The following is a 14,559-nucleotide window of genomic DNA, read 5'->3' as shown; positions in this document are numbered from 1 at the left end:
AAAGTACTTATAATACTTTATATGAACATATAGAAACTACCGTTTAAGGTTTAGTTAGAATACTCGGATTTCCAACTTACAACTCATAATTTTCGTCAGATTTTTTTTACAGATACTAATACAGATATTTTGACTATATTAAGGTATAGACGTAGGTGGGTCTATGCTTGGATATTTTTATATATTAATAAATTAACCATGTTGCTTTCGAAATGAGAATGTACGTCAATTAAATTTGAGTAAAAGTGCCTATAACCTTACGAAATTTGGTGACAAGTTTCTATGCATCCATTATTTTCCGTTTCCGACATAAAACCTCGTAATCTGTCCTCAAAGTCAACAAATAATATTAAAAAGTCTGAAAAATCAAGTAGAGGTACATACAACAAGTTTTAATACGACTAAACATCATTGATGTATTCTTGCTCTAGCCGTTTATCTTATTTTGACAAAAATCCAATTTCCTACCCGCTAAGCACAAGATTACAATCAGAGATGTTCATCCACAACGTTGGGTTTCCTGAATGAAAAATGAAATTAGATACTTTTGATAAAACGATAGAGATCTCTCTATCGACGATCAAAATAACAACAATTACAAGCCATGTGTATAATATTACTTTATAAGAAAAATTAATCCGTTTCTCCTTTGCTTAGATAGTTTAAGTTATTAAGATTTTTAACTTGATAGTTTTGATCATGGAAACAAAAGATTCTTATTTGGTACAGGGCTTGATATTATTTGTTTTTAAAGTTCAGTTCCGATGGTATTTTGTCATTTAGAAAGACATTGAGACGGAAGATTGTAAAATAAATTTGTTGGATGCTTATTAATTGCTTTTCCAGGTCCGGTCGGCGTCGTTCGATGAGATACAGTTGGAGGCTGCGCGGGGATCTGGTACTAGTGTTCTATTATCAGTGCCACAGCACGGAGCCCGCAGCCGTTCCTTCGACTCCCCGGATCTGACGATTCTGGCACTTATCTTGAGTTTGTAAAAGTTTGAAATATATACTTAATGAAGTTTCAGTGAGAGTATTTCACTCCATGTGATGAACTTCAATTTTTGACATTAGTTGCTTTAGATTATACGCTGATCATGTAAACCTACATCTAAAACTAAGATTAGATGCGCATCTAACCGTATCAATTTAGAAATGAGATTTTATAGGTAAAATAGAGGATATCTGAAAGAAACAGAGATAAGATCATTAAATCCAAAGATTTATGACGTACTTATCTTTAAGTTTATACACATTTTGTTACTTCATAGATAAAATGTCATTGATTTGATACAATAGATTTATTTATAATTTATATTGAAAAACGGTTTATACACTCATGAAAATCTTACCACTATCACAAACGAAGACATTATTTCTTTACTATTTTATTAAAAGTAAAATATATGTTATGATGTATTAAAAGAAAGTACATTAGTGTTATTAATGGAGTGTTGTATTTTTGGATAGTTTTTAGAATTTTGATTTAGGTACAATATTAGGTTATGATAGACCGGGATAGCTCCATCACAAAGATAGATAAGGCGTAGAGTATATTGAACATTTTAGTTTTTGTTTTTTTTATATGACAAAAGGGCAAACGAGCAGATGGGCCACCTGATGGAGGTAAACCTTCGCCCACGACATCTGCAAAATAGTTTTTGAATGGATAGATGAATGGATCGTTGCTACGCTTGTTTAGGAAAGAGAGAGAGGAAAGAGTGGGAAAAGGGAAAGGACAGGAAAGGGTGGAATAGGAAAGGACACCGGCTCTCTCACTTATCGGTCGAAACGCATCCGTATACGACTATTTCAGGCCGATATTCTATGAGAGGGTGGTACTTCCCCAGTCAACCAGCCCACGTTCGAGCTGCAGTATTTTGCATAGCTAGGCGCTACCACCTACTTGTTTTTTATAGACTTGACTGTTACGAACTTAAGTTCACTTTTCTCCTAATTTTATTCCCTTCCTTTTTTTTCATAAACACCTATAGTTAGAAGGACAACGATAACCTGGACCTAAATCGCTATTAATTTTCTGTGGTCAAATATAAACATTTCATATTAGCAAGATTGCTCCTTTAGCGCCCCACAACATATTGTTTATAGAAATTAATGTACATATATGCTGGGCATCAAAGGATTAGCATAATTATTTGAAATAAATATATACAAGAATAGTAATGTTTCCTTTACTAAAGCGTTTAGTAACACGTAATATATTCCGTAACTCGAATTGTGCAACTATACAATATATTCAAAATTTACTGAAACAACTTGAACATATTAATATTTCAACAAGCAAAAGACTCCTCAAATACTAACTTCCTCGGCGCTTTGTTAAACAGAAGTTTAAAGCTTTAAATAACTTTAAGTCTGCGAGAACGAGAAAATTGGTTTACACACGCTTGACCGAAGTGCACCAAGAGATTCTTTGAAAGGAGTTTCAAGTAATTGTTGGCACCGTGGCGGATTAGGTTACTTGCCTTTCACTAGCAGCAGTAATTTTAAAATTTAGTATAGATTAACATTTTAATATATTATTAATATAACTTTGACCCAATTTATGTCAATTGTCAATTTGTACGTATTGCATGACAATATCAAATTTTGAGGCTGGTTTATAATATCTCGTATATCAGATATATTAATTTGTAAATTTTTATTTATTTCTTATTAATCTCTCGGACGCAAAAATGGCATACTATAAAAAGTGTATTAATGTTTTCATATCTTCGAAATAACAAAGATATTTTGAATATCAGGAAAATTTTAGATAAACCTCAATTTTTTAAACATGTTTAGATTTCAGACAGTGTTTTAGTTTATGAATTTTAAAGTTACATTCAAAGGTATTTAACGCTATGTTACTATATAATCCATTTTAAAGACCCAATTATTAAAAAAATCATAATTATTACTAATGGTCCTTAAACTTTGGTTCGAAATATATTTGGATAGATGGTTTATTATCATCAAATTTTGTTCAAACAACTGAAAAGTGGAAAGGTTTTCTAACTGTGTATCATAAAGATTTCTAATAAACTTAATATAAATAGTATTTTGATAAATCCTTGAGATCATTCATATAAAAGTAAGAAAAAAATATGAAAACATTGCTAAGGTTAGTAACAAAGAGGGTATTATAATTATTTATAAAATTGCGTTACTAAATTTATACTACTAAATAAAGTTTCTTAATGTATAATTACTAATCATGAATAATAGTTAGAATTCGTTCCAATCAATATAGATTGTAGATATAAATTACTTGTTTTTTGTCCTAACACCAAGGACTCGCTCCTTAATTATTCACAAATATTTTTAGCTCTTTCGATCGATAAGTAACATATTTGTATGGACAAAGATGCCCAGTTTGTACAAATATATACAGATTAAGTGTTTGTTACTTTTATTACCTTATAAGGCAATGTATTCTGTTGCACCAACAAGCCATAAAGTTTTAACTGTTCTTCCTCTGAACAGCATGTAGTGAAGATTATTCTCACTTTTTATGATTAAATTTCCGGCTCTTGTAGTATGTTCTATTACACAACTCCCTGTTTATTTTAAATTAATGTTGATTTCGTCTATAGGTACCTCGATTATGGTCGCGGAGACGATCTGGAAAAGGTACTCCGCCACCATGCGTCCATTGTCGGCATATGGAGACGTGGTTGGCACGCCGCAGCGAAGAAAGGTCTACACCCGAGAGACCACCGGCATCTTCCTCTGCGGAAGACGAAGATGATGAAGATGATGAAAGTGATGTTGAGATACCAAAGGTTCTGCTGGCACCGGTCCCGTTACCGAAGACATTACTACCACCGCCATTACAGTCGCCACCACCGTCGCCAGGAGCACCCTCGTTTGAGCTGCAACCGCCCATCGATGAACCCCCGGGACCGCCTCAACGGAGGCGTTCCATATCACGACAGGAAGCGTTTTTTGTTGAGCCGACTGGTAGCTCACTAGAGAACGTCCGAGCGTCAGAGCAGGGAGCCAACAATGTACCCAGAGACAGTTTGGTTCATGATATTTATTTGGCGGTCCCGGAACTTAAGCGGGATCGTGCCGCTTCGGTTGATTCTTGCTTTTCAAAATTATCCGGCGGCGCTAGAGCGGAGGAGTTATGTGAGAATGGTGACTCGTTGACTGTGCCGGGAACAAGCCTTAGGTCGCGATCGGTGGACATTGTTTTGCCCACCGCTGAACAGTCTCGTTACAAGGCACTGTCTTTGACCAATCAAGTGCCTCCACAGGTTAATTATCAAGTACCAGATGAACCCCTACCTGCTCCAGTGATACTGCACACTCTAGAAACCAGGTTAGTCATTATGGAATAAAAACTTTTTATTTTGTTTTTTCGCTTTATTTCCCTGTCTTACTATCTTACAACCATGGTTATTATTTATTTTAAGTCTTATCTTCTATATTATTTTAATATTGCACGATTTCCAATTATTTAAAGGAAATGAAATTAAAATATTATAAATATTGTACACTCCGCCTGGCATTAACATTAATTAACATAATTCGACGCCTTATGTAAATTAAACAGCAATAACACTATTCGTGACGTTAACAAGTTTTGATCAGACACTTTTGTTAGCACTCCGTCTTCCCTCCAAACGGTATCCGTTAAAATAAATGTCATTCAGGAAATTTAAATGCTATATATAAGACTTAATGGCTGTAACTTGAAAAGGACTTAGATAATTAAATTTTGTGTTATTTAACTTTCCAAATAATGGTTTTATGATTGGAAGTTGTTTTAATGCAACTTATATTGAGATGAGATTAATTGTTAATAAAGTGCTCATTAGTGATTTTCGTCACACGCAAGCAAGTTAAACTAAACATATTTGAATGGAATGACTTATGTTAACAACAAAAGAGTAAATTTTTTTTTATTGTGTATTCAATTATAAAATAAACTTCATACCTATTTATAGTTTAACGCCCATTAAATTAAAAGATTTATTGATTTAAATGAGATCATCGTTAATTAATATGTAAAATATTTTATTTTATTTATTATAGCAACGTAAATTTATCTTGCTGTTTATGATATCAATTTATAATGCTCATTCCGTGTCTCTCTAGACGGTTTTAATAGCCAATGTTCGCTTACGTAATAACCTAGACATTCTGAATGTGCGGTGATTTTAGGAGCTACTAAATACCTGTCGCCGAGCTGTATGACATATGAAGCGTGAAGTTGAGCTTGTAACAGCTTTGCAGTTGAAAGGTATATCCAGTTTAAATTAAATAAACCCCTGTTCATATCTCTGAACGTAACATTCGAAATTCAACTGATTTAAAAAACCAGATATACTTCTAAATCATCTTACAAAACAAAGACAGAGAAAGACTTTGTTTATTTCTATGAATATATATTACGCCTAAATAATAATATATTCAACAAGATAACTTTACTTGCGAATTTCCGAGAATTTCGAAGTTAAAACATAAAGAACAAAAAGTTTTATGTATGAATGTTTTATGAGTTGCAAAATGAGGTTCATCTTAAAGAGTTGTTTTTCTGAACGCTGGTTTTTTTTTAAGTATATGTCGTTGCAATTTGTAAAAAATACACTTTGCTACTTATAGATACGTTATTTCATTGAAATATTCGACATGACTTTATGATCGAAGTTTTAATATAGATTGTTATATTTGAATACCGTATAAAATGTTTGAAGAATGACATTCTAAGTCAAGTGCACTGCGGAGTGCACGTGAAGCCTCGACACAGCTTATTGAGGGCACGCTCTGCCAGTGTTGTTCTATCAAAGGCTGATATAAGCGTTTATGCTCTACCGGAGCTCATTGGTAGTTTTTATTATAAATCGGCTTCACCTAAGTTATTCCTTACATTGATGTCTAAGATTGTCGCGTGTACACGATTAAAATAAGACTATATTTTTCGTATATAACTACGAGATTTTTATTATTTTTGTTTTTTAATTTTTTCCTACGTTTCTATAACTTTGCAGCCGCCGTGATCCGGTTAAAGATGAAAGGTTATTTTTTATATAGATTATACCGATAATATATGCATTATAGATTATTTAACTTAAATTTTTCTATAAAGTAAAAATAACTTGTTAAATTTAATATAATTTTGATAAAACGCTCGCCTTTCTCGGGTTACTTACTTTGCATAGATTTATTATCTCTTGACTGGTTTATAAAATATGGTTATAAATTTCTCCGGATAATTAACGGTTTAGAATATATTTGGTTAAGTAACGGACAGCTTCTTCAAGATGTTTAATTGTTTTTAAAGGAAAGTATAAATATAATAAAACTCATGTATTTTGATTATGGAAGTTAAGTAAGTTAAGTTAAGTAATGAAATCATTAGGAAGCTTGTTAATACATTTTAATACATTTATTCATTGTTTATTGCTGGAGGCTTTTGATGATGAATTACGCCTTAGTCTTATTATCATCTTTATTAATACTGACGATTCCATTTAATAATGAAATTCTTGCAGTAAACGTTTTTTACGCGCCATTAAAATTTTAAGGGCTAAACGATGCAAATGAAAGTTTTATATATTTTTTATAATAGATTGCTTAATATTACTTGCTTTAAGACATCTTTTTTTTATCTTATCACTGGGTTTTTAAGTTTCAATTATCGCTTCAGTGAATTGTTATTTTTTTTTATTATTTCGTAAAAATTCTTCTTTCATAACATTTCTCGTAAATTTTAATTATGATTAAAGCTGTAAGCTGATTATTAGTTAACTTCCGGGATATGGCTTATTATATAAGTTTAAATAGTTATTTGAGATGAATACGATTCGATAAAATAAAAAATTTATTCAAGGAAAGCATGCGAAACCTTTCATGAAAATACAAATGAACTCAGCCTGAAATATATCATCACTTTTATAAAAAAAAGTCTCCAACAAACATACGTAATGAAGGATGGAATGTAGACTGTGACCTTTTTTTCTCAATGAGTACAAAAGAGTTCCGAAAGAAATAGGTTACCAGGTAAATTTTTCAGAGCTGATTTTTTTTTATACAATATTTTTAACATTTGTTTAGTTTTACACTACAATGATTAAACATAAGATCGTCGTTAAAAAAATATCGTCTGCCTTGTTTTCGATAAGCCCTTCTATGAATTAATTCATTATAGTGAGTCTTCGAATTAAAAAATGTATTCATCTCCTTTATATATTATAGATAAATAATATCGACAAATAAAACAAAATTTTACATTGTGTTACGTCTATCATAGCTTGTAACATATCTACGTTAACTTAAATGACTTTCATAAATGCCTATTGAAAATGTATAAAAATAAACTAACGAGTACAAACAAAGCCATGTACATATATATATATATATATATATATATCGAATCATCGAGTCGATTATTTAACCTAAATGATATCCAGGACTGAACCGGAAAGAAAATGAAATCCAATTTCATTGCTTCCTATAAATAATTATCTCTTTTTTCTAACAAATGTTGTAGGATGTATCTAATCTATTTTATTTTCTATTTATGCTACGCACCGCTATAATATACTACTACCATAGATAATATATACATATATATTTTAAAATTTCCTTTAATGAACTTTCATATTTTTTTTATTATATGAGAAGCGTTAGAACATATTATTCGTTTTAGCAAACGCATTGTTTTCAACACGTCATTCTATTTTCTGCCTGCGTATTTATTACTTGTGATTATGATATTATTCAATGGCAACACCACTTCATTTTTCCTATGGCATCAAATTCATGACAGTAATTAAATAAAAAGAGTATATTTTTGACGTCAAAGTTATTAAATGTTAGTGTAATCCTTATAATTTTATAGGGATATATTCTGTATAGACTGTTTTTTTTAACTTCTTTATTTATCCTAACACCGAAACACCTTTTTTTTTGTTTATAATATTTTTAAATGTAAATATAAAGACATTCGTATTAACATATATATGTGACAAGTACTCCTGGAAAATTTCTCTAAGGACTCCAATAACGCTTTTGTGTGCTTGGAATCAATGATTTCTAGAAATTGAATAGCGTGCATGGCTTAAGGAACACTCAATGAATCCCAACTTCTTTTTAGGGGTTATTCAATATGTCCCGAATTCGTTTTCGGGACTTCCAATAAGTCTAATTACAAACACAGATCCAACATTGAATCCATCGATTCCATTATCAATTCAGAACGTAATTGGTTTGTCATACAAAATGTCACTTGTGTATAATTACAGTAAAGGAACAGCCGGTATTCTAATCGAACGGTCCGAACTGACGTCGAAAACGTCCTCGTTTAAGTTCCCAACTAAAATATTACCGTTGAATTTAATTTCCAATTTCCATACCGCAAATTCGAAAACGCTGAGTAAGTTTGAAGAGTTAGAGAAACAAGCTGGAGCGTTATTATACATCTGGATTAAAAGCTCACTGCACCCTCGCCTCGCTGGGACACACAATGGCGGCATTGTCGCAATGCTCATTGCAGCAAAGAAGCTATTCTGATACAAATCATTCCCCGTGATTAGAAGTGCAGGTCCGAACATTTTAATATTATAAATATTTTTCGACTAGTATTTTTTTTATTTAAACATAAAGCGTCATCCATACGTATATTTAATTCTCGATAAAAGTATGGTTGGAACGTAATAATGTGAATTTATAATGACAGGTAAGGTATAATTATGTCCTGTCGCAATGCAGGAGCCTCTGTTATTATAGGAGCGTTATTTAGAATCCCTGGATAATATTATGAAAACATCGTAATGAAAGGGTTAATATTGAATTCAACATTTATATGTAATCGGAAGGTTTGCTGGTCTTAGTAATTAAGGCAGTCGTTAATGAGACTGTCGTGTTTTGGTTAGAGACTAGATGAGTTTACGATAATTATAAAATTCACCGCTAACCGCTTCCGCTTCCTCTCTCACTTTGTAATTGTGTTATCAGCGTGCCTTTAAAACGATCTTCGTTAGGAGAAATTCGGGGAATTTGATATCGTAATTTTTTTTAACCGTTTTTTTAAAGTTCACCGTGGTTTATAACAAAGAAAAAACAACCAGGGGACTCCTCGTTCTATTTCTGATAAATGATTTTAATTCAACTGTGATGTTGTAAAAAATTTAATAGATTTCTATTTTGTTATGATTGTTTTCGATATTAATCTTTACATACGGATAAAGAAACAAGTGAAACAAAAAAGTAAAAAAAAAATAGTCACGAATGTCGTTGGACTGTTCGTTTTATCATATTATATTTAAACATCAATAAAATGAAGAAGTAAACTTTATGTATATATTTCAATATTTTATAAGCGATCGATATTTGATAATATTTATTGTTGTTAAAATAGAAAGTCTAAAAATGGTCGATCACGCGCTTACAACTGTATATAAATAGACACATCGTTTGGCAGATGTTTAGTGAATCGTCAGTCTTAATACCTATCCGGGTTGCTAAAATGTCGCGTTCTCCAACTTTGAGTACGTCCGACTTATTTTTATCCTAGGATCTGTTAGAATCAATCTGTTTACCTCTGCTTACATAACAACTTAGAACGTTCCTATAAAATTTTAGACACAAATAAAGTTCAAAGAGGATGTCCGCTTGAATCTCTTTATTTTTTACGTCTGCTACATATACAGGCGTGTGCTAAAAACTTTGCGAATCACTTAATCTGCGTAGTTTTATTGTCCTATTCTCTTCGTCTGATAGCAGATGTGTCTACTTCAAAGATGTTTCCTTATAATGTCGTATTCTTAATTTATTTGTTTGAATTGAATTGAGTTGTACTTACAAGAATTTAAATATACGTAATTTAGAGATTATATGAATAATAAAATTGACATTCACTAAAGCAATCAATCTCTTATAGTTTCAATTGCAAAATGTGCCATAAACAGTACAAGTAAAATAATTCAATTTATAATACTTATGAAATGTCATGATTTTATGAACCAGATATTTTAATGTAAAAAACATTGATATTTGCAAGAAAAATATTTTAAAATAATCAATTTGAATGTTACATTAATGTTTCAAAACATTTTATTAAACATGCATTTATTTATTTAGAAAAGGTTATATTTGTTGTTTCATTTAATTTGTGTAATGTACAAAAAATTCATGATTAAAATTAATAATAAGCAAAAAGCTTTGTAAATTTAAATTATTTTAATTTTTTCCTGTTCACATGTCTACTAAGCCAATGTTATGTGTACATCAAAGTTTCGTATAGCGATGCTTTTAGACGATTAACATTTTTTTTTGTAACGTAACAGGAACAGCTACTTCGAACGTTGGTCCATCTTATAATATGGTTTAATAAGAACATAAATTGTGTTTAAATTTTTAAATTAATGTTACATCAGCGGTCATTGTTTGAACTATCAGTTATGAATTTTGTTTTAATTAGATGATATATGTTAAATTTAAGAAAGCCATCCGTCCTGACAAGAAGCGCGCTAGACGCAGATGACATTTTCTATTTCGGCGCGAATACGTACGAAAGCCGGCGCGCGCGCAGTGTAGACCCCCTTAGTTAAACGGTTAGTCCTCACGCTTGTTCCCCCAACAACACACGTTCGATCACAAACTTGAATAGTGCCATTTAGTGTATAGAATAGTGTTATAAGTGTTAAGATAAATATTTTATGTGCCAAACTCAAAAAGTCGTTGTGAATCTAATTTGTGCTATGTTAACGTGTTTATAATTAAATAGACATTTATCAATTCCATTTAAAACAAGAGGAAAACCTAAATAAATAGTACACAGTACTGTTGACTTCACGGTTCTCAAAATAAATACTTACATTGTTAAGTTCCATAATATAAAATATTATAGCATTCTATATAAATACATTCCAGTGTGAAGGTCACGCATGTCGGCTCCACCAATGTCAACTCGATTTATCTGAAGCTTATCTAAATCTGCCAAATTGTCATATAAAAGGCTCACTTTATAGTGTACTGGAAGATATTTTACGAGCAAGGTTATACCAAGGTACTGTCTGTGTCATATTGCTCTAGTTTTCCTGAAGCCACTATGTGAGCTGATAAAATCTATCATCAAGGTAAACGACCGCAATTTTTGCGGAAGATATGCATTATTTGAATGTTACATGTGTGGGGTCGATATTAGCATTATGACATCGAAAACAAAGTGCTCCAGTCAATAGGTGTACTTAAATTATGTGATAGCAAGTGATATCACCATATAATAGAGGCGTTGACGATCTGGGTGCTGCTCTAATACGAGTGAGATACCGCGGTGTTTGTTTTATGATAATATATAGCGCACAACCGTCGCATACCAAATTACCGGCCACGTGCTTTTGTAATTCTTTGTTAAACGAACTCTATTGTGTGTTTGTGGCGAAGCGTTTACGTCACGCTATTGAATAGATACGACATCATTGGGTTAGCGTTCATCGTGACTAATAGGGAAGACTTCGGTGTTCTGCGCCGATATGTTGTATGACCGCTGCAAAGCTGGAGGGCCTGTACAACGGAGGCGCTCAGGTCTTTTAGGAGTTCTATGCTCTCCTGGGGCGCAGGGTTGGCGGGGGCGGGAAGCTCCCGTTACGCTCCTTCCGCCCTACCCGTGTCCATCGAAGAGTACTCCAGCGATGAGGCTATCATAGAGGCTCAAGGAGCCCTGTTAGCAGGCTCTGTAGCCAGAACGAGGAGACGACATGCTGTAAAGATCAAAAGAAAATCTAAAGTAGCCATCAGGGCATTAAGGTATTGAATTATAAATTTTCATAAAATATATTTTCAGTAGGTTTAACTTTAAAATGTAAATATCTACCCAGCCTGTCAATCTTCGAAGCTCGTTATTGTTAGAAAATTGGGGTCAATCGATGAATATAATGAAGCAAGGTACGGGTACACATCGACCGACTTTAGTTTGTGAATGATATTATGATTATAATTTAATAATTGTTATACATTTCAGTAATAACAGTTATAATGCTATAAATGTAACTACATCTTCTAAATCTATGACATAAATTTAGAATGATCTCGAAAAACAAATATTAAAAATGAGCGTTATTCTATGTATCAAAAGATTTCTTGATAAGTATGATCTTTCACCTGTACAATAGAATTCAAAAAATCTGAATAATATTGGGTGTTTGAAATATTTTACCGTGTTAGTAAAGCGGACAGAGCGAATAAGAAAGCAAAATATACTTTCTATGAGGCGTCGGCGGATAGTTTATTTCTTTAAAACATTTTCCAGGAAAGTGAATGCTGGTATCATTTTCAAATCTGACTGTTACATTATTTATTTTTTTATTTAGATTCAATATATAAGAAAGCGTATTCTGAAAGTCTAGATATTTATTAGTCAATGTGATTCGTTTGTATATCGTAATGCTATACGTAATTTTGAAGATGACTTGTAATTAAATCATAGTTTAAAAAAGAGATGATTTTTTAAATGATGTCCAAATAATAATTTCAAGAGCATTTATATTAAAGAAAACGAACATTTGTCGGATTACTACGCGTATTTTATTATTTTAAAAACTACATCCTCTCGACATCTCATCTGCCCGTGATCACGGTTGCTGCAAAGTAACCGAAACGTCGGGAGTATGTAGTTTTAAAAATAATAAAATACGCGTAGTAATCCGAACAATATTAGTTTCATTTAAATGAATACTCGCGTGAATGAAGTCTTCGATCTCGTTATATTAAAGAGGTCACTTTCACAATTAACTAATATTTTTAAATGACACTCCATTCCATACCAACTGTGTCAAAATAGATTCGGTAGCTGGTACATTATTTTAAAATATCGTACAGTCAGATACAAAATACACGTCCCTTTGATAATTCAAACAAACATTTAATAATGGACATAAAACAACGTTATGCTGTCCGAAGACATAAGTGGTCAAATCAAAAACCATCTGTTAAAATGTAATGGCGACTGATAATTAATTTTAACAGATAGCCCTTCAGAATAAAATCGATCACATGTAAGTGCCCATCAATACCGAATTTCGATGGGACATTTGAACACATGCGCACACTTGATTGGCGGTACGATTTAATTTCCAATCACGCTGACGTTTCTGTACCAACACAATTCATTCAAATGAAACTTCTCATAAAACAATTCATATCACAAGGAACACGAACTGTATCTCATTGGAAATATTTTAAGGCATCCCCAAAACGGCGAAACTAAACCTTAATAAGGTTATCTATAAGCGATCTTGAATAAATTTAATAAACTGATTATTGGAAGTTGTAAATGGGTCAAAGTTTAATTAATTAAGTTGGCTAGTCGGTTCTCTAATTTCGAAAATCGTTATATATTAAAAGAGCTTTTATTTTTTTAACTAGAAAGCTTTCGGGTGTATCTGTTCGGGTCAATGTGAATATTTCACAAAAAGGTGTGTGCAATCTCTCTAATGAAAATTAAGCCGAAACATTACTTTGGGACAATTTACATTCAACATATTTGCTCGTAATTGTATCATAAGAATTAATGTATATTTTTGTCCTTATTATTCTCAATAAATAGAGCCATAGAAATAATTGTTAGACAAGATTGAATAGATCGTAATACGATATAAAAAGAAGTATCAAATAGAGGTTTAAAATATTTAAAAGTAACTAGTTTTGATATTAATTTTAAATAGTATATAATCTATGTAAAGAAGCAAAATCCCGTAAAACAGTTCAAGATAATTTATGTAGTCAATCAACGATTATTCAAGTAGACTCCCAGCTAAAAGAAACCGTGTCCAAGTATTTGCATTTAAGAATTTTCTGTTATAATTTACAATATCTTTAGACAGTTGGAAAATTTTGTTCGGTATTTTAAAGTTCTACTCATCTCATCCATTATTAACTCTCTTTGAGTTGTGCTTGTACTAAAACAGCAAAACTTTTACTAAGTAGGATTTTTATATATAAAAAATATGATAAAGGCTTGTTTTATATTCTATTATTGCTATTTCATAATGAGAGATGTTTTTGTACAATTAACGACCTAATTAATTAATTAACGGACTAAGTCGTGTACGATTATAGTTTACTTTAATTTATAATCAGTTGTAAAAGTATTGCTTATTTGGAAAACAAGAAATAAAAGAGCTCTTTCTGTTTAAGAGTTTGCGAGAATGAATTTAATAAATAGCAGGACGTTAAATCTGATTCGTGTCTACCTGTTGAAGGTACGTGCTGGGAATGCCAACTGAGTCAGATGCCATTCTGTTACCGCACGCTGTTTAAACATTGCGTTTGATATTAATCGTCCCTTGGAATATTTTTTTACGTTACTTCTATTGTGTTGTATTATTAAAGGTGTGTTTGTTCTAAAATGTTTTTTTTATGCAATCAAAGAAGGTTGCTGAGAATAAATGCTTGTAATGATTTTAAATTTGTTAATATTTAAAAATAAATTAGTATCAAGACGTATTAGTGTGCACTTTTTTTGAATATCACTTTGATGTTGAATTTTAATTTTCACATTACTTTCTATTAATTAATATGTATATTTAAATGAATTATTTCATTTTG

General features: G+C 31.7%; 1 protein-coding gene across 1 annotated transcript in view; it reads left to right on the top strand.

Annotated features, from left to right (window-relative positions):
- The window catches only part of LOC116766524 (eye-specific diacylglycerol kinase), a 90,302-nt gene that overhangs the window by 25,962 nt on the left and 49,781 nt on the right, over positions 1 to 14,559 (top strand). Inside the window, 5 exon segments of the mRNA XM_061522682.1 lie at positions 847 to 955; positions 958 to 992; positions 3,597 to 4,327; positions 10,739 to 10,766; positions 11,546 to 11,760. Of these exon segments, the coding sequence (XP_061378666.1) occupies positions 847 to 955; positions 958 to 992; positions 3,597 to 4,327; positions 10,739 to 10,766; positions 11,546 to 11,760 (1,118 nt within the window).

The sequence above is a fragment of the Danaus plexippus genome, chromosome 15 (assembly GCF_018135715.1).
Source record: "Danaus plexippus chromosome 15, MEX_DaPlex, whole genome shotgun sequence".
Taxonomy (NCBI): domain Eukaryota; kingdom Metazoa; phylum Arthropoda; class Insecta; order Lepidoptera; family Nymphalidae; genus Danaus; species Danaus plexippus.
This window is presented reverse-complemented; position numbering and strand designations above follow the sequence as displayed.